At 38.3% G+C, this 21,688-nt stretch overlaps 1 protein-coding gene across 1 annotated transcript in view; it reads right to left on the bottom strand.

The window, feature by feature from the left end:
- syne2a (spectrin repeat containing, nuclear envelope 2a) overlaps positions 1-21,688 on the bottom strand; it is a 140,337-nt gene that overhangs the window by 50,989 nt on the left and 67,660 nt on the right. Inside the window, 20 exon segments of the mRNA XM_073855956.1 lie at positions 854-943; positions 1,084-1,173; positions 2,032-2,214; positions 2,294-2,416; positions 4,653-4,838; positions 4,976-5,113; positions 5,254-5,436; positions 7,489-7,629; positions 8,096-8,239; positions 8,322-8,472; positions 8,543-8,802; positions 9,006-9,206; positions 9,330-9,474; positions 11,254-11,588; positions 11,884-13,930; positions 14,475-14,704; positions 15,246-15,401; positions 16,537-16,731; positions 19,142-20,533; positions 20,769-21,653. Coding sequence (XP_073712057.1) covers positions 854-943; positions 1,084-1,173; positions 2,032-2,214; positions 2,294-2,416; positions 4,653-4,838; positions 4,976-5,113; positions 5,254-5,436; positions 7,489-7,629; positions 8,096-8,239; positions 8,322-8,472; positions 8,543-8,802; positions 9,006-9,206; positions 9,330-9,474; positions 11,254-11,588; positions 11,884-13,930; positions 14,475-14,704; positions 15,246-15,401; positions 16,537-16,731; positions 19,142-20,533; positions 20,769-21,653 — 7,275 coding nt within the window.

The following is a 21,688-nucleotide window of genomic DNA, read 5'->3' on the forward strand; positions in this document are numbered from 1 at the left end:
CATGTTCTGCTGAAACGGTGAAGTAAATATGCTGTTTTAAATGTGTTAAGCTGTTTTATTTATAGGTGTTAAGCTATATATATATAGAGTGCCCCCATATTTTAAGATGGGACCCCCCAAAACTAAAATTCTAGCTACGCCCCTGGATATACTCATTGTAGGCACTGTACAAAATATTTGAATGCAGAATGCCACAGCCAATCTAGATCAAGTATTTGGGAGTTGTATAACAATACATAAATACTGTTGAAATTTTGGCGATAACGTGATCATAAAAAACATTAGATTGGGATGTAAATATACCTCAGTGCAAGAAAAAAAATGAGTCATTTATACTAATGTAATATAAAGTATACTTTGGGTTTAAATGGGACATTTCCAAGACTTTTTTAAAAGATGTAAAATAAATCTTTGGTGTCCCCGGGGTACATATGTGAAGTTTAAGCTCAAATTAACATATTATACATAATTTCTTATATCATTTTAAATTTGCCACTTTGTAGGTGCAAGTAAAATGAGTGTGTCCTTTAAAATGCAAATGAGCTGATGAAATGCAAACACTGATCACAATGATGGTTGTGCTGTCAATAATTTTTTCTTTCTCTTTCTCTTTGCACTAAATGGCATTGCCGTGGTTGGATAGTGCAGATTAAGGGGCGGTATTATTATAATAAGATCCCCTTATGACGTCATAAAGGGAGCCATATTTCAATGACCTATTTTTTCACAAGTTACTGGGTTTATCTTTTTCACATTTTGTAGGTTGATAGAAGCACTGGGGACACAATTATAGCACTTAAACATAAAAAAGTTTGATTTTACGGTGAAAATTAAGAAATATTTAATGTTTTACCTCTGGAGAGCTGCATGTGAGAGTTCCTGTTGATGATGACGGACTGACACATTCTTCATCATCATTGTTAGGGCTTTCTATAGACACCCGCTTAACAGATCCAAGAAAATTGATACAGTATATTATTTCTGTAGCCCTTACGAATGGACCAAATCAAAACAGATAATCTGGAACATACTCCAGATTAAATTATTTTGAGCGCATTACGTGAGCTGTATAAAGTTACTTACCATATCACCAGTGTAAAGGTGTGACAAAGTGAAATCCACCCCGGTTTGATCAGAAGAGGGAATCGTTTCAGCTGGTTGACCAATAGAGGCCTGAGCAGAGATACAGCACAAATGACAAAAATCTTAAAATAAGATTTTGTGTTTTATTGATTGTTGTTTTTGAATATAATCGAGGCAATACTTGCCTTATTAAATATTAATACATCTTCAAAAAACAATTTTTTTTAAATCCTTTTATTCATCCCACCTAACAACCAAACGATTGATTAGATTCTTCAACCATTTAATTATTTAAAATGTACACTAACAAGGACATGCATAAAGATCATGAGATATCATACTACTGCCCTAACTGTACATGCATACCACAACCTTTGCTAATAAAGTCATGCCAGTAATGATTTAAGACACACAAGGTTTGACATAACAGTAAGAAAGTTCCCATACACAACTTCCCTCGAGTCGGCATTCAAGCTCAAGGATGCTTTACTCCCCTAATTCCCACAGACATGAAAGAAAGGTCATGCACTTCTCACGGACACACTTCTCAAGACTACAAATTTACTGCACTGTGATAAAATGGACTAACATGCTCCTACTAGACAGACTCAAGGTCAAGCTGAACATTAGACTATGAATGTCTCATTATGATGTTGTCTTTGGTGAAATGAAGTGTTATGAGTCCTTCACAACACAATCGATACATTGCACTATGGGCTGATTTTGTAAATAAAATTGTTCAGGTCAGATCCATGCTTAACTGATACTCTGCAAACTTATGTCAGACCAACGAAATATAAGTGTGATGCTTTAAAATGTCTTATTTAAAATGTCTTTTTTCAAATTTGACAAATAAACTTTGAGTAAAAACTGCCTCTCATGGATTCATTTATTAGGCTGAAATGAAATTAACAGGAAAGTTAAATGAACACGGGTAAAGTGACAGACCCTCAGCGCTGCGCTCTGCTCCACAGTGAGATGCTCGAGCTCCTGGATGGGCTGCCGAAGCTCTTGGGCCCAATGGAAAGCTGTTAGAGTCTGTTCTGCACCTGCAGGAAGACCCAGACCCGGCCTGCAGCTCTCAATCTCATCAATGGTCCTCTTCATGGATTGGATATTAGCCAGGATGATCTATTTGAGAAAAGAGAGAAGTTATGCATTTCGAAAATGAGACAACTCATGCATTGCGAATAAACTAAAAGTTGCATACCTCTCGGTTTTGAAGATGCTCTTCAGGAGACATGTCTTCTGCGTCAGTGGTGGATAGGATAGTTCTTATTTTTGTCAGGTTCTGCTCCATCAAATTTACCTCGGTTTCAATTGCATCCATCTCCTACATAGTTATGAGTGAATTCAGGTGAAAATTTAGGGAAGGAAATCATTGAAAAATGGCATTATGCACTGTAAAAAATCCAATTAATGAAATGTTGGACGGGCAAAAACATATAAGTTAAACCAATTTTCTTGTTTGGGCTTAGTTGAGAAGACATATTATTTTAAGTCTACAATGTATGTGCTTTAAGTGTAAATATGCGGTCGGTTAATAAAGATAGCGTCTATTTAAAAATGTGCTCGGACACTTTCGGACGGAGAAGAGCTCCAGATGAGCTCCAGAAAATCACCGGCGCTTAAGCGATCACGCCCAGCGCAGCCTCGCCTCGGCAAGCGCATCAGAAATCGACTGTTGGCTCTGATATCTCTGTGGCGTTTAAACATGTGATTGAATTCATTTTAATTTCTTATATTTAATAATAAAAGGTTTACCGGTATGTTTTAAATCATATTTTAGAATTGCACTTAATTGATATCGCTGTTGAATGATATTTCATATCTTTCACATTTGTTATAACTGGGCTGCGTACTGCCTGCGAATTTGAACTTCAGAGCTGAAGGAGCGAGTGGAGAAATAGTCCCAATATCATAACAATCTTAAATAAAACTTATAAATATACCCGTGTGTACCCGCGTGCATGTGTGTATGTATGTGCGTGCGTCTGTGTATTTTGAATTTAAAATGTCTTTACTCGGAAGGATCTGGATTACAGGTCATTTCATCTGAGATCAGTCCGCACATACAGCCGGAATCACTTACTGTTTCACACAAGGACACAAGTCATCAGCCGTTTCCTCAAGTTCACGTCAGGTAAGTGGTTGTAATTAAATGTTAATTTTAGAATATATTAATCGGCAAAGACGCAAATACTCGACGTTTTTGTAATGACATTTTTGTAAAGATATATTTAAAAGTGTGTTATGTTGTGTGTCCGAAGTAAAGTGGAGGTATTTTAGTTAAGATAGCCTGGATATAGGGTTGGTTTACCGGACAGGGTTTAGAACTCGGTCTTTATTATAATTGGGACATTTTTACAAACAAACCTTATAAAATACAATACTGGCGTGCATTTCGAGACAAAACAATAGCAGTCATATGTTAAGAGATGTCAGTATTTTAGTCAGTGATAAACCCTGTCCGAGAAAACCGCCCAATAGTGTTTAATTATGTGTGATTTCTGAGGAAAATTTGGCCTAACATTAACGTTATTTTAGGGAATAAAGTCTTTCACCGTCAAGCTTTATTATATTAAACATGTTATTTATGTATGCGTGTGTGTTTATATTCCTCTGTTTATGTGAGAGGCAGACCAGAGGGATAAATAGCGAGACTGTCTCCTCTTGTACGGGCTGAAGAAAGTCTCCTAAATGGCCCTGCAGATGTTCTGACTGACTTTGGAGTGCTTTTTTGACTGTTTTATGCCCTCTATTTAAAGAAGACTTAATTCTGTATGTTCAGTCTGTATGATAAGTGAATATGTGAATAAAAAGCTTTTGTTTTTATGTGACTGAAGTTAATTATTTTGTTAACAACACCAGCATAAATTATTTGATAAATTATTTAAAAATGTTATAAAAAAAATCCCAAATTATAAATATTAATTGAAGTAACACATAAAACATTGAGTGAATACTTAAATTTTAATTGACAGAGTCTTTGCTGTAAGTTTTTAAAGATTCAACTGATTAAAACATTTTAGTTGAATGAACTATAAAGCTAATTGAGCAAACATACTTTTTTATATTTGAGTCAAGTTTGGGCCAACAAAAAAACATCAATTCAGGTACACTTTGGAGACAGAAATTGAGTGAATGTAAAATTTCTGTGGAACTAGTTACTAAAAAATAATTCATTGAGCCAACAATTTATTTTTTACAGTGTGGTATTAAATATTAAAAATGCTACATGTAAGATTTGCATGCATTAATAACCTCTTTATTGCATAATGTGTGAACAATCTAGGAAATAAAGGTACGAAATCTGTCACTGGGGCAGTACCTTTTCAAAACGTATACATTTGTACCTAAAGAGTGCATATTAGTATCTTAAAAGGTACATATTGGAACATATTAGCTGTAGTATCGCTTTAAATAAACCTTTCCTGGTATCATATATCCCAACTATATACTCTTTTCACTGTAAATCCTAAGAAAAACATGTCAAGCTGATGGTCCAAATCAAACATGTAAATATATTACTTATCATATCATTAATAACTGATTTTAATATATCTCACAGCTGCTAGTTGCTGAAGGTGTGAAATAGGCTCCTGAACGCTTTGCTGGATGTCTGTGATTTTCTGAACTGACATGTGGAGGAGCTGCTCCTGAGAGCTGGTGTCACACACAGGACCGATCTCCTGCAGGACCGGCTGGAAAGCCTCTAGAGATGCTTTGTATCCCTCGGATTCACCCAGCATCATCTATACACACCAACAAAGAGCCATAAAAAAACAAGCTCATTCAAAGTACCATAACTAACATAATATTATAAAGCTCTACCAGTTAAATTAGACAGGAATCAAGTGTAGATAACTTTAGTGTAAGGCACTGATCTGACCTTGAGAGAGTTGGCATGGGTGTGAAGGCATTTCGCAGTAGTGTAGGATCTGGGGGCAACCAGCCAGGGCTGAGCCTCTCTTAACCAGCAGGTAGAGCTACTGAGTAAACCCTCAAACTCCTGCAGGCAGGCAGGGATCTGATAGGAGAAAACATTGCTTTTAGCTAAGAGGTCAGGGTTTGACTGTGTAGCACTCCAGGTATTTTAAACCTCCTTGGTCCCATATGTAAACAATTCTAATAATGAAAATGAAAGAAGTATTATAGGAAGCATCTCACTTTGCTGATGAGGGCAGTTCTTTGCTCTGCCTGTTTGGCTGTGGTCTGATAGAGTTTCAAGGGCTCAGTGAGCTGGTCCATAAGGACATGCGCTCGGTCAGGCTGCTCCTCGGCCAGCTCCTGAACATCAGCCTCCAGCTCAGCTATCCGAGTATGCCATTGATCCAGCTCATCCCAAATGCGCTGTATACAAACAAAACAGATTTCAATCAGAGAAGAGACAGACTAGAAAAATTTAAAATGGGGACAAATGTTCTGGCTTGAAGGGATAGTTCACCCAAAAAGTCATCATTTACTCACCCTCATTTTGTTTGTACAAAATATATTTGGATAATTATTGGTAAGCATACAGTTGTCGGTACCCACTGACTTCCAGATTATTTGTTTTTCCTACTATGGAAGCCAGTGGGTACCGTCAACTGTGTGGTCACCATCATTTATCAAATATCTTCTTTTGTATTCAACAGAATAAAGAAACTCATACAGGTTGACAACAACATGAGGGTGAAAAATGGCCCTGTCCCAAATGGCGCACTTCATGTGGACTTTCGGTCTCGCAGCCTTAAAGGAATATTACATTTTCTTAAAAGAAAAATCCAGATAATTTACTCACCACCATGTCATCCAAAATGTTGATGTCTTTCTTTGTTCAGTCAAGAAGAAATTATGTTTTTTGAGGAAAACATTGCAGGATTTTTCTCATTTTAATGGACTTTAATAGACACCAACAATTAACACTCAACTCAACACGTAAGGACTATAAACAATCCCAAACGAGGCATAAGGGTCTTATCTAGCAAAACGATTGTCATTTTTGACAAGAAAAATAAAAAATATGCTCTTTTAAACCACAACTTTTCGTCTAGGTCGGGTCCAGCGCGACCTAACGTAAATGCGTAGTGATGTAAGGAGGTCACGTGTTACATATATAAAACGCACATTTGCGGACCATTGTAAATAATAAACTGACACAAAGACATTAATTAGTATCAGTTGACATACAACAACGTAGGAACGGTCCTCTTTCAACACACTTGTAAACACTGGGGCGGAGTTTCGCGTTCGTCTTCTGTGACCTCTTGACGTCATGACGTATTGTGTGGGGTCACCTTGCGCATCACGACCAGATCTAGACGAGAAGTTGTGGTTTAAAAGTGTTTATTTGTTATTTTTCTTGTCAAAAATGACAATCGTTTCGCTAGATAAGACACTTATGCCTTGTTTGGGATTGTTTATAGTCCTTTGAAACTTCGTTGAAAAAAACTGTTACGTGTTGAGTTAAGTGTTAATTGTTGGTGTCTATTAAAGTCAATTAAAATGAGAAAAATCCTGCAAGGTTTTCCTCAAAAAACATAATTTCTTCTCGACTGAACAAAGAAAGACATCAACATTTTGGATGACATGGTGGTGAGTAAATTATCTGGATTTTTCTTTTAAGAAAATGGAATATTCCTTTAAATTGCGCATGCTCGCTTAGTCTATGAGTCCGTAGGGTGTCCCATCTGTCATTTTTTCGCTTCGAAGTGTGCTCATCAGCGCCCCCTTTGAACCCTTGATGCGGTCTTCGGTGAAGCCCGCACTGCAGCAGGCTTCGCGCATCTCTACCAACCCAGAAGTCCTTGCGAAAGAGAAATCAAACCAATCAGACGACGGAAGGGAGTTCACACTGATGGGCAATTTCTCTTCCTATTTCCGGCGTGACGCTCGAGTCTGTCCCAAAATACAACTTCGGTGCACCCTCTTGCTTCAAGGTCGCGTCAAGGGTCCATAGGGTCTGCACTACATGATGTCACCGGAGTGTGCCATTTGGGACAGGGCCTAAATGGTAACTGAATTTTTATTTATGGGTGAACTATTCCTTTAAGTGAAACAACACTTTTATCGTTTACAAGCTTTTAATTTATGTTAAAGGCGGAGTGCACAATGTTTGAAAGCCAATGTTGATATTTGAAATCACATAAACATACACACCCCTACCCCAATAGAATCTGGACCTTCTTTTGATAGACCCGCCCCACACATACGCAACCCCGGTAAGGATGTCTGTTAGTAGACACGGCCCTTACTGCTGATTGGCTACAAGTGTGTTTTGGTAATTGGCCCGACTCCCTTTTCCAAAGCGTTTTTCAAACATTGTGCACTCCGCCTTTAAAGAAAACACGACCTCCGCTAGGACTTAATTCTACATGACACTTTATAAGAAGCACAAACACCTAAGGACAACCAATAAAATACCTTTTGTGTGCGCTCAGCCTCGGAGAAAGTTGGGCTTTTTTGCTGCAGCAACGCCTTTACACAATTCAAGCCCACAGTCACCTCTGTCACCTGCTCACCCATTTTGTGAAGAGGACCACGGGTTTCCATAACTATTACCAACTAAAGAAAACAGAACTGCATTTAGCTATTATTATTATTTGATGTTTATTTAAAGGGATAGTTCAAAAAAAAAAAAAGGAAAATCTGTCATCATTTACCCTCAAGTTGTTCCAAACCTGAATAAGTTAACACAAATGAATATATTTTGAAAAATGTTAATAACCAAACCGATCTGGGGCACCATTCACTTCCATAGTATTATTTTTTATGGAAGTAAGTGATCCCCCAGATCTACTTGGTTACAAACATTCTTCAAAATATCTTCATTTGTATTCAGCCGAACAAAGAAATCTTAAAAAGTTTGGAACAACTTGAGGGTGCATAAATAATGACAGAATTTTCTTTTTTCGTCAAACTATCCCTTTAACACAACACATTGCTGACAAAATATGCACTAAAATATGCAAAAAGTGCACTCAGAATAAAGCTTCTATAATAAAGAAAAATACATTTAAAGAGGAAATACCTTTTCTTTAGCCTCCTTGAGAGAAAGATTAAGCTCTTCCTGTAACGTCTGAATCTCTAAAGGCACACAGCTCCATTTCTCCTGCACTCTGTCCATGACATCCTCCAGTCTGGCTTTCTGTGTGCCCAGTTCCACTTTAACGCTCTATAGTGTGTTAAACACAATAAATACAATCAACATCAATCACTTTGAAATGAAATGGACAAATAAACTGTAAAATACCAACCTGCAAGTGTTCAGCAGCTGACTCCGATTGTAAAATGGTCAAAAGTGAAAGAACATTTTGGTGAATGGCACCCATCTCCTCCTGGACCTTGCCCAACTCCTGGATCTCGCAAAGCACTTTTTGACGAATGTTACCGATCTGATCTCTGTTACTATGCGTGAAAAAGCAAGTCTGTTAGTAGCGGTTCCTTTTTTTGGGCATTTTCATTAATATGACATTACCTTCTGCAGTGACCCTGCGCAGACTCCAAGTCCACACAGATTTGAGGAGACACTTTGAGCTGCTGCAAATTTGAGACCCCAAGCAATCGGGCCATGTGGTGTTGAAGGGAAGCCAGCGTTTGGTGCTCTTGCTCAGTCCTGTCCTGAAGGTTCTCTGTGAGGCTCAGAAGACCCTGAAGCTCCAACAGGGATCGAGTCACCACAGATGAGTCAGGCAAATCATTCTGCACTTTGTCAAGACTCTCCTGTGATTTTTTAAACTGCAATCCAAACACAAGCTAATTAACACAAAGTCATAATTTACTAGGACATAATAGAAAAAAATAAACATCATGATCATAACGTTATGCATTTGGAAGACGCTGTTGTCCAAAATGACTTGCAGTGCATTCAAAGTATGTGCGTTTCCTGGAAATTGAACCCATGCAAAAAAATTGGAGTTTAGGAACATGAAAGTACTAACACGTGTCAACAAATCCCTCCACTCGGCTTCTTTATGTGATGCACTGGCTTTGAATGATTCCACTTTGCACTGCAGCACAGCCCAAGACCTCCACAGATGTCCCAGCATTAGATCAGCGGGTACATTGCAGCGTTGACCCAAACAGCTTTCACTGAACTTCTCCAGCCTTTCAGCAACGTTCTTCAGTTCTGTCTGAAGCACCTGTGGATCAAGATTATTTAACTGCATGTTCATTCAGCATATTTTCACTTACACATAAGGAATTTGATACAAATCTTCTACACAGACACTATAATGTGGCAATACTACAATATGGCAACACACCTTTACTTTCTGGTGTTGGTCCTGGCAGGCATCTAAATGAGTCAGTTTTTTGCTTAAGGTTTTCAGGATTTCAGAATCCGTGTTTTCGAGAAGCTGGTTCATTTCGTCATGGTGACTCTGGTGCACAATTTGGTCTCTCATGCACCTAAATTGGAAAGTACAAATTGAACCATTACAGGGAGCTAGGATAAACCATCTCTAGTACATTTCATTTCATTAAATAAATGTATTTCATTCAGCCCAATCATTACTTTCAGGGAGAAAAAAGGTTTTTAAGTAGTGCACATATGGCAGTCATTTAAAGAGCAATTTTTGAAAAGATGCTTGATTACTTGTACAAGTATTTACTGCTTTGGGTTAACAATTTAGAATCACCGCACAAAACAAAAATGTTTTTTCTATTTAGAAATGCATGTGTCATAAACAGAAGCGGTACTGGTACAGCAACAACACACAAACTTTCCGAATGCAACACCGTCAATCAACAGTGAAGGATAAAAGGGTTTACATTTAAACATTTAATCCAATTGACTCACAAAAGTAAGGAGTACAACTTAGTGATTCATCTTAAAGCAATATTTTAATTGATTTCCATAGTAGGAAAAAACAATTCTATGGAAGTCAATGGGGCCTCTGATCGATGTGGTTACAAACATTCCTCAAAATATCTTCCTTTGTGTTCATCAGAACAATTTTCATTTTGGAGTAAACTATCCCTTTAACACATTCCCCGCCAGCCATTTTTTAAAAAGTTTCACAAAATGCCTTCCAGGACAATTTTCTTTTAAAAATCTATAAACATACAAATATATCAAATGAAGGAACAGACCCTCTGCTTTTAAACAAACAAACAAAACGGGAAAAATATGGGTATTTTTCTTTAAAAATATTTTTTTTTGGCAAAAAAGCTGAAATAATTGCATTTTTGTGAAGGAATTTTGTTAGAGCTCAGATTCAGAATGATTATCAAAACATACACAGAGTTTAAAATTAGAAAATAACTTTTTGGCTTCATTTTATCACAGGGCTCCAGACTAACTTTTTTCACTAGGAGCACAGTGGCCCCCAACTGAAAATTTTAGGGGCGCAAGGAAAAAATTTAGGGGCACACACCGTAAATCAACATGCTAACCAAATATATACATTTCTAATCATTTCCACTGTATTACTAATAAATACTTTCATGATAGATGCAGAAAGTACAAGGTGATGTTTCAAATACAGTGTCACATCACAAAAAAAAGGTCAAATTTACCGGTCGCACATGTGCGACTGGATGTAAAATTCAGTGGCACACTCTCAAATTTTGGTGGCAAAATGCCACCATTTGGTGACAGTCTGGAGCCCTGTATCATACATTGGGTAAGACTAGTGGATAATCGTGGTATTGCAGATGAACATAAAAATTCATCAGGAACACGTTTTTTTAATGCAAATGTTTTCTCTTAATTGACGAGATAACTCGTCAATGGCGGGGAAAGAGTTAAGAAACAATACCGGTAAGTTCTATGGTAAAAAATTTAAAATTTCAACCCAATCAGTCAGGTTATAATTTAATATATGCTGGGTTGTTTGTAACCAAAAATTATTGATTGTTTTATTATAAAAATTGTCTGGGTTCATTTAATCCAACAGCTGGCTTTGCCCCTTTCTGACCCAAAACTGAGTTCAAAAATCCATCAGTTTTAGAGTGTATTGTGAGGGGTCTGGCTAAGGAAACAGCTAAGATCTACCATAATTGAGGAAGAGTAAAGTTGAATGAAAAGAAAAGCAATTTTTGTCAAGGGAAACGACAAGGCACCAGAAGTAGGAGAGAGTGAAGTATAATGATGCAGAGCCAATGGCTCTTTTACACGTTATCAGCAATGACTATTAAAGAAAAACATAATGTATTATAAATGCAGAAGAGTAACCTTTGACTTACCATTTTATGGCCTGGAGTCTTAGTTGAGCCAGGCCTTTGAGTTTGGCTTCTTCCACTAGAAGATGACTCAAAACCTGGATATGAAGTTGCTCAGTAAGAGGTATTGAGAGGTATGTATGCTGAGGTATGCAAGCACCAACGTCAGCTAAGTGGGCCTGGAAACCCTTCACCAAACTGGTATGAGTCTGTTGAATATGGCGCTGTTCCTCTTGGCAATTTTTGAAGCTGACAGGGGGCATCATAAGATTGTATTCGATATGCTGACAAAAGCTCACTGCACTTTGAATGGCCCAGCGGTATTGCTTCAGCGCCTCCCGAGCCTGGAGCAGCTTGTCCTAGACAACCAGACAACATTAATATTCTTTACAGAATTTCATATATTATAGTGAATTTCTAAAAAAATGTCTTAAAAACATTTACAATAAAGATGGTTTCACAATAATAAACAGATCTTAGGCCACAGTTCCCTTGTAAGTGGCTGTCAAGTAGGGCTGGGCAGTACATCAAGTTTTGGGAATATTTTTCCCCCAAAGGGATACAAGATTGGACAATATCTGTCCAACTGGGGCCTTCTAACAGCCTTTCACAGACATATACATACAGTAGATGTATAGATGTCAAGAAGCTTACCATGCGCGTATGGCAATCATTGAGAGTTCTCTGTCCAAGATTGATGATTTTGTCGTAGCTTTCAGCGTCTGTTCCTCTCCCGCAACTTGCCAACATTTGTTGCACACATTCCACCGTCCTAACCAGTGTCCAGTACCTTCGCAGCTCTGCATCAATGGCCTGATTATCAGGCTCCAAGACGGTCTCCTTCAGCTCCTGTCTGACACAGCTCAGAAGATCAGTAACTCCACAGAGCTCTGTGGAGATGCTGAGACCTTCCATGAGAGAGCATCCTAGGGTTTTGGCCTCATTACTGGCTGTGAATTCCCAAGAGGCGATCTGCTCAAAATTCCAACGTATCTTTTGCCTTTCCGCTGTGAGATGGGATGGATAGAGATCTTTTGAAATGGCCTCCAGGTGGTCTGCGGCCTCTTGACATGTCAATTTCACCAGAGGAAGTTCTACCAGAAGAGTCTGATAGAAGCGTAATCTTGTGTCAGCTTCTGGATTTGAGTCGGTGATCTGTGATAGGCTCTTCTTCACTGCCTGACTGGCATTCTCCATACGCTGCCTTAAACTGAGATACTCATTCTGCTTTTTGGCTTGCAGGTCCAACTGATGTAACTTGCCCTGCAAGTCTACTATTGTGTGAAGCATCTCATTCCTCCGATGTTCTGGCCAGTATGGAAGTTCCTGTACCTTACAGAGAAGCTCTAGAAGCATGTGCTTAACAGGTTCAATAGCCAAAAGCGAGTCCCTTGTTACAGGATATGTTTGCCTTGAGATATCAGCACTGATCTGTCTCAAACTCTTCTGAATGACGTTCTGTAGTTTAGCTGAGGACTCTTGAGCATGAAGCAGCTCTTCAAGAACCCAGTGTGATGCCCATTTACGATTCACAACCCTAGAGACTTCTTCGTGTAAGGCTGTAAGCCTGTCAACAAGATGAAGGCTTTCAGATATACTCAGACCATGCTTTATGTTCTTAGTTTCATCTAATAAAGATTGAAGGTTATTTGCTTGTCTCTCAGCTTCCTTTAGAGCTTCTGTGCATAGCTGAAGCTTGACCTTCAATTCTGGAATACTGGTTTTAAGTTCGGAAGCCATAGATTTACCAGACTCCTTCTCCAATACTGAGGTTAGCCAAGAGCTGCTGTCAGTGATCTGTTTCCAAAGCCTTTCTCTCACATGCAACATTCTGTTCATTTCATCAATGGCACAGTTAGTCATCTCTGGAAGTTCATTGTACAACTCCTCTAAGGATTTGAGTGTAGGTGACATGGTGATGGAATCTGCCTCAGTGAGTCCTACAACTTCTCGTTTTAGCTCTTTCAAAACAGAAGCCAACTGAGTCCTCTTTTGAGATATTTCTGACTGCAGTTTCTTCATGTGGTTGACCTGGTGACTTGCCTCTTCAGGAAACAGAGACAACCTTCTACTCCTACTAATTCTGCTCTTGGTTTGTTTAGCCCATGTAATGTATTCCCTTATAATCCTTATTACAGGTGAACAGTCACTGTTGTTAATAGTGTGCAAGCTGAACCTTTCTTGAGTCTGAGCAAGTTGAGAATTTAGACCCTGCATGGCTTCCTCCATCTCTGCAAGCTCTTGCTTTCCTAGTGGACTTGATGAAAGAGCCTTTGAAATTTCAAGCAAGCACAGGTGATGCTCTCTTGATGCTTCCAGGTCAGCAGCTTTGAGAGCCTGTTGTAGTGCATTTTCAGAGTCTAGCTGTCCCTGAGAGGGGTCTGATTGAGAGACTGACTTCTCCAAAAGTTTTAGTTTATGTTGCAGTTCCCTGGCCTCTTTTAACAGTTCAGAAACTTCAGCTGTGCAAATATCAGCCTGCCAAAGACTCCTGGACGCAGTTCTTTCCAAAGTCTGCCATCTCTCCTGCAAGTTCGTAAAAGGTTTGAGGCAGGCAACAGGTCCCTCTGCTTCACCCAGATGGGATGAAATCTGGCAGCATGTCTGCAGGAGCTCCTCAAGCATGCCTCTCTTCTTCTGCATGCTCTTCAAAAATGCACTCAGCTGTGCTGCTTGCAGGGTTCTGCTTTCATTAAAATCCCTGTTAATGAGAAAATTGTGGTGAAATATAGAAATAAATGCATTTATTCACATCCTTATTAAACCAATTAAGTTTAAAGGGGACATTTCACAAGACTTTTTTAAGATGTAAAATAAATATTTGGTGTCCCCGGAGTACGCATGTGAAGTTTTAGCTCAAAATACCATATAGATAATTTATTATAGCATGTTCAAATTGCCACTTTGTAGGTGTGAGCAAAAATGGTCCGTTTTGGGTGTGTCCTTTTAAATGCAAATGAGCGGATCTCTGCACTAAATGGCAGTGTCGTGATTGGATAGTGCAAATTAAGGGGCGGTATTATCCCCTTCTGACATCACACGGAGAACCAAATTTCAATGACCTATTTTTTTCACAGAATGGTTTACCAAAACTATGTTACTGTGCTGATCTTTTTTCGCATTTTCTAGGTTGATAAATGCACTGTGGACCCAATTATAGCACTTAAACATGGAAAAAGTCTGATTTTCACGATATGGCCCCTTTAAGATAAATCTGCACACACTGAAATGTCATGAAAACTCACTGTGTTATTGTGCTGAACTCTGCCTCCAGGGATTGCAATGTATCTTCAAGAGCACAGCTTTGCTGGTAGTACTGTGTAACCTGTTGAAGCTGAGCCTTTTTAAACTCTACCATGGCAGAGGCCTCCAGCAGTGCTCCAGGGGTCCCCTCCATGCTCTGCTTGGGGTCTGTAGAAGGCTCCCCATAATTTGGCAGCTTAGCCACCTGCTTCAGGACACACTGCCTGCAGGTCTAAAATATACAGGGAGACAATATGTCATTATGTAGTAATAGTTGTACATTTTTGTAAGGAAACATTAATATTTCATACTTTATAAACTACATCTGTATTCAAAAACCTTTTGGGGTTAGTTTTTCATGGATAAATACATTTGGAGCTTTAAAAATAAACTAGGATATTGATTAATAGCTCTGACAGTGTTTGGCCGAAAGAAGAAAGTTATAAACTAAATGGCTTGAATGATATTTAAATATGAGGCAATTTTTATTTTGAGGTGAACTAGGGCAGTCAAAAGATTAATCATGATTAATCGCATACATTTTTTAATTTCACACAATATACAATATATCAAAATCTACATATATATTCTTAAATACATGCATGTGTATTTATATATACAAAATAATTACACACAGTGCACACACATATATTATGCAAAAACAAACTTTTATTTTGTATGCGACTATTCGAGATTATTCTTTTGACTGCCCTCGGGTGAACTATTCATTTAAAGGTTTAAGGAAACCCCTGCAAAGAGGGTAAATGCTGTACCTCAGCTTCCTCCAGCTGGTGATTCATATGTGTAATGCTGAGTTGGCATGGTTGATACCGGCATCTGAAAACCCATAGGACAGTCTGTGCCAGACTGATCTCTGACTCAGTAAGTAATGACTTCTGAAAGCAGTCAACCTCCTTCGACCTAGTTTCCTGTCAAAGTAAATGTTAAAAGGCACATTTAATGCTCACTTTTAAAAGATAAGTACAAGACAAGTCTCAGGTGTGCCTAGTATGTGAAGTTACGGCTTAAAATACCCTACAGATCATTTGTAGCATGTCCAAAAGACCCTTTTGGGTAGTAGCAAAAAAGCGCTGTTTTCATGTATGCACCTTTAAATGCAAATGAGCTCCTCACTCCATTCTGTGAATCCAGTCACATTAGCGCTACAGTGTGCTAACACAGTGGTTCTCAAACTTTTTCAACGTGCGGCTCCCCTTGTGTACGGTGCATTCGTTCGCGGCCCCCCAAAGAAATTTTATGACAAATGTGTTCTAAAACGTAACATTTTAATTAAACAAAACATATTAAGTTATACAAAATAATGATGTTGGTTAGAAGCCTTATTTTTTAGGTTTAATTACACAGAATTCATGAAAAATGAATGTATTTTATAAATGTCATAAAACTTGGTCCCCCCTGGCACCATCTCACGGCCCCCCCTGGGGGCCCTTGGCCCCAGTTTGAGAACCACTGTGCTAACAAACACATTTTTAGAAAAGGTAATAACCAGTCAGTAAGTGGCCATGGGTGGGTATTTATTAGTGTGATGTCACATTAACAAGAAAATCAAAACAGCATGTCTAACGAGACTGCTTTGGTTTAATGGCGATTAAAAAGAAGTAGTGGGTGGATTTTTTTTCATTTATTGTAGGGTTGTTGTATTCACACACTGCCAACACACATTTATGTCCAAAAGCATTGTAAAAGTGGATTGTGCCCTTTAATAGGAAATTTAAAGGAAAAATACAGAAAAATTACTGCAATTAAAAGCAGCACAAAGCACAGGAAATTCTCGACAACCTCCTTCCTGTGTAATTTCCTTTCCAAATCCTTCAGGGAATACATCGTACAATCATGTCAAAGACAGACTGCAGTATCTGATAACAGACTCTTTATATTTCTAATAGGTCTCACTATATTTTAAAACAAAAATACATGTTGTTCTTCGAACGGATACAAAAACGCAATCTGTAAAAGTACAGTACTTTTATCTGGTTAAAAGCCTAAATGTTAACTGTCACACCTTGAACATTACGGAAAAAAGCCAGACATTCACAAACTTACCTCAGAAACAGGACTGGTTGCCATGAGTGGCTGAACATGAATGACATTGTCCCTTAAAACAGCCCACACGTTTGTCCCTGAAGGGCGCTCTACATGCTTCAACTTATCCACACCATCTGATTCCGATCCTGTTTTTCGGGACAATTTCTGCCTGCCAGATCGATCTGAATTGGATTTGTGCATTTCTTCTTCATTCTGTAAAATGAATCCAAAAGTTCATCACAGCACAGCTTGCACATGCTCTTAAAGCTCCATTCAAAACAGCTCTCCTCTCAATTCAACTGAATCAGATTTAGAGGGGAAAAAAAACTAGCCTATAGGGAGATGAGCCGTCCCTTTTAATGTAGGTGTGGTGTGCCCTTAGGCCCACAACAAACTCATCAGAAACGGTGTTACACGAAGAAATGTCTACATAGTGTAGCTGCTACAAAGTTCTTGGTTGTTGGTAAACAAAAACATCAGACATATGCACCATATCAAGAACATAATAAAGGTAACCAGCTTATTCTACTAGAACACCAATGTTGTGAGGTTTAATGTAATACAATTCATTTCAAAATTGTGTCAACAGGTATTGCTGGTATTTAAGAAATCATGTTTTTGTCTAGAAGTCTTATATGCTACAAGAGTCATATCCTGTATCTTAAAAATTGTGTACTCTGTGTACTTTATTAAATGAAGTGGCTCCTTGACACGTTGTACCTTCTATTCAGTATGCTTGGGTGCAAAGTGCATACATTTCGGATGTAATACATCCATTATGGTTGCATTGTCACAGACTCAAAAATAGTTTACACAGGCGTTGTTACACAAGAACAATTTAAACACATGGATTACTTTTCTTGGTACATGTATCACTTACAGTACACTTGACAAGCGACACGCGAGTCTTTGACAGGCTAATATTTGCACAGCTGAAGTTTCTGCACTGTTACAAGAGGCCAGAGAGCTGTGACATAAACTTCTGGAGAAGTCAACCTCTCAAATCAGACCCCTCCTCTCAGGGACAGCTGGACTATCCAAATGTTAACTGTTAATTTACCTTTGGGATCAGTAAAGGGGTCAATAAACCAGACCATACTATATGGGTATTTCACGCAAATTGTTTTTTGTTTGTATAATAAGGATTCTGGATAACTAAGGATAATTTCGCATACTGAATTTTGCATACTATGTACATTAGTGGGAAAGTAAATGATTTGGCACACAGGACTGGTCTTCGACAGATCCCATAATTAAGTATTGTATATTGTCATCCTTTTCAGTTCTGAGCTTTTCTTAAAGGCGGGGTGCACGATTTAAAAAAAAAAACGCTTTGGAAAAGGGAGTCGGGCCGAGTACCAAAACACACTTGTACCAATCAGCAGTAAGAGGCATGTCTACTAACCGACATCATTGCCTAGGTTGCGTATGTGTGGGGCGGGTAAATCAAAAAATTCTATTGGGGTAGGGGCATATTTAGGTGATTGCAAATGTCAACATGGGCTTTTAGAGGTCATGCACACCGCCTTCAAAGAAAAACATCACCATTTTTCAATATTTTACTATGTTCTTACCTCAACTTAGACAAATTAATACAAATCTATATTTTTTCAATGTGTGCACTTTTAATCTTTGTACAGTGTCTGGTGAATGTGTTAGCATTTAGCCTAGCCCCATTCATTCCCTAGGATCCAAACAGGGATAAATATAGAAGCCACCAAAAACTTCCATGTTTTCCCTATTTAAAGACTGTTACATGAGTAGTTACACGAGTAAGTATGGTGGCACAAAATAAAACTTTAGTTTGGAGTCATAGGAATGAATGGGGCTAGGCTAAATGCTAACACATCCAAAAAGATTAAAAGTGCACGCATTGAAAAAAGAGTTGAGGTAAGAACATATAAAATATTGAAAAATAATGGTGTTTTCCTTTAAAGTGATAGTTCAGCAAAACATGAAAATTATTTCATTTAATGAAATAAATTTTTTTGAAAAAAATGAATTAAATATGTATATTTTTCTTAATTTTCTTACGAAATCACATCAATTGCCATCAGAAGGCCTTTACTAACCCCCTTGGAGCCATGTGGATTAATTCTGTGAGGGATGGATGCAATTTTTGGGACCCTGTTTTCTACAGTTTTAAAACTTAGGAAAATTTCTAAAATAACTGAAAACATATGCATCTCAGATGGCTTGAGGGTGAGTAAATCATGAAACAATTTAATTTTTTGCTGAACTATCACTTTATTTTTAGCTTTTATAGCTAAAAGCATTTTATAGCTATTTTTAGCTTTTTATAGCTTTATTATTTTATGTTGGTTTGCTACTTTTGATATGTCTGTGTTGGACCCTTGCTGTTTATATATTCTATATAGAAATATAGTTATGTGAAATGTGGATGTCTGCACATCAATTGCCTACAGGCACATTATAAGGCTAATCAAAAAGCAAAACCTGGTAATAATGCAAAATGTTGATAGTGGATTTAAATAAAAACAAACCCAAAGTTGAATAGAAATCAATGGATTTAGAAACATGTCCTCCATTAATGTTGCTATGCATGCATTGGATAAGCCTATCAAATTCAAAATGATAATTATAATTATAAAATGTATCTTACCTGGAAAGGTAAACTGCTCTCTGAATCTTCAGTCCTCTGTTCTTCAGTCTGCATGCTTATGACACTGACTTTTGATCCTGATGTGAGTGTTGTAGGAATTTGTATTGTACACTCTGATGCTACATAAGGTGATACATCTGCTGGCATCTCTGTATGTACTGACTCCACAGTTTCCACTGCTGGTACATCATCTGGAGGATGGTCATCTGTGACATTACTATAGGCAGACATGCTTACTATCTCTGAATGTTTAACCTTGATCTCTGTTTGTATGAGATTCATGGTATCTCTCTGTATGCTTCTTATAGCACCTGGAAGTTTGCCTTCTGTACTCAATGACACTTCAGTGTTTGAATGACTACTGGCTCCAGACACAGTCAGTGATAAATCTGTAGTGGTTTGAAGGCATTCTGAGTCAGCTGTGTCCTTGCTTACTGATTCCACAAATAAATTTACATCCATGTCTTCCTGAGCCCCAGTATTATCCTTCTCTGAGACACTTGATAGCACATCATCCTTTTCTGAAAGGTCTTTTTCATGGTCTTCAGGACTCTTGATATCTGACTGAGAGAATTCACCTGTGCGGACAGAGACCTCGGGACCCCCGTGCTGTGTTGGCTGCAGCGGCTGATATTTATCTGATGGTAGATGAATATCTGAAATAATGGTGTATACTTTTGTTGCAGTTCCAGGTTTTGCATCATCAATCTCTGTGAACAAAACCTCAGATTCAGGGATATCGGACACAAATCTTTGAGACTCTTCAGGTTTTGGACTTTCATCAAGTTCATTATCAGAATCACTTGGCTTAACACTTTCAGTGTGCTTGTTCTCATCAAACTGAACATCTAACAAAGTGTCCATCTTTTTTGGTGGCAGTTCTTCAGAAGAGCTTGTTACAGTATGTTCCTTATGTGTAGCTACATTAAGTAAGTGTTCGACTTCAAACTCTTTCAAATTATTTTCTGAATTGTCTGAGGTTTCCTCATGAACAATTGAAGCATCATCACATTTTGTTGGAGAATCTGGGATACCTTCTGCAGACGAGATCTGGTTGGGTTCGGTAAGATCTGAATTCACTTTAACTGTAACAGGCTTTGTGGTTTCCGGGTTAACTAAACATGACACCTGTTCAGCGACACCTGACTTCACACCTACATCATCTGTCAAGTCTCTGTCGTCTTCTCTTGTTACAGGTCGAGTTACATCCCTTTCAACAGGTGCGAATATGAACTGCTGCTTATCTGTGTCTTTATCTGCTGGGAGGTTCTTTACCTCTGTGGTTTCTGTTTGTATTGAGATGTATTGTGATACGTCTACTGTCCCTTGGTTTTGCTCAATGATTTTTACACTTCTTTGAGCCATGTCATCCACTGCACTGTCTATGGCCATCTGCAAAACAAATGAACACAATTAATATGACTTACTGTATTGTATTTATTTGTTAGACATTTGATGAATACTGTATTACCACAGAATAAAAAAAATGTTTTCAGCAACATGCAGGATGACTTAACATGACCAGCTAACTTATTTCCTCTATAAGTGTCTAGAGAGTGGTAGTAGTAATTTGTCTAGTTCATTTCTGTTATGTTTTAGGACCTTTTTTAGGAAAAAAAAAACTTACCTGCAAAGGAAAACTGCTATCCAAAACCTCAGTCATTTGATGTCTTGAATCTGATGGGAGTGTTACAGGAATCTGTGTTGTACATTCAGCTCTCACAAAAGGCGAAGAATCTGTTTTCATTGACTCTATAACATCTGTATTTGTGTGTACGTATTCCACTGATGTTGAAATGACAGCTTCAGGAAGATGATCATCTGTGGCAGTTTCGGCAGGAACGAGGCTAACTGTCTCTGAATGTTGATCCATTGTATCTTTCTGTACAGTGCCCACTGCTCCTTCAGGTTGGTCTTTTATATTTAATGAAGACTCTGTCAGTGATGTATCTGTAGGCTCAACACCATCAGTGTGCTTTGTGTCATCAAACTGAACGTCTGTTGTAGAAAGATCAGTACCCAAATCAATAGTGATGATCCCTCTTTGAGGAACATCATCAGAAGAGCTTATCACAGCATAATCTTCATCTAGAGCTACATCGGCAGAGTGATCAGCTTCTTTGGTTTCTTCAGTTAAAACAGAAACAGCATCCCATTTTGTTTCAGAAACTGAGCTACTTTGCACCAGTGGGTCCTGGTTGGATTTGGAAAGCTCAGAGTCCAGTTCTATATCAAGGTTTGGGGTTTCAGGGTTGACTTGGCCAGCACAGGACGAAACATGAGGGACATCTGATTTTACACCCGCACTATCATATTCTTTTATTAAAGGACTAGTTTTATCTCTCTGTAGAGATAAAGAAATGAACTGCTGCTGATCTATGTCTGGATCTGTGGTCCCTTTGTGTGTTAGGTCAGATGAAGGCAATACTTCTTGTGTCTTCTTAATTTCCTCAGAGGCCATGGCTTTTACATGCCTACAATCCAATTCTTTCACTGCACCGTCAGTGGACTCCTGCAGAAGAAAAAACAACTTTAATGGCTTAAAAT

This window comes from Misgurnus anguillicaudatus, chromosome 18 (genome assembly GCF_027580225.2).
Source record: "Misgurnus anguillicaudatus chromosome 18, ASM2758022v2, whole genome shotgun sequence".
NCBI lineage: Eukaryota > Metazoa > Chordata > Actinopteri > Cypriniformes > Cobitidae > Misgurnus > Misgurnus anguillicaudatus.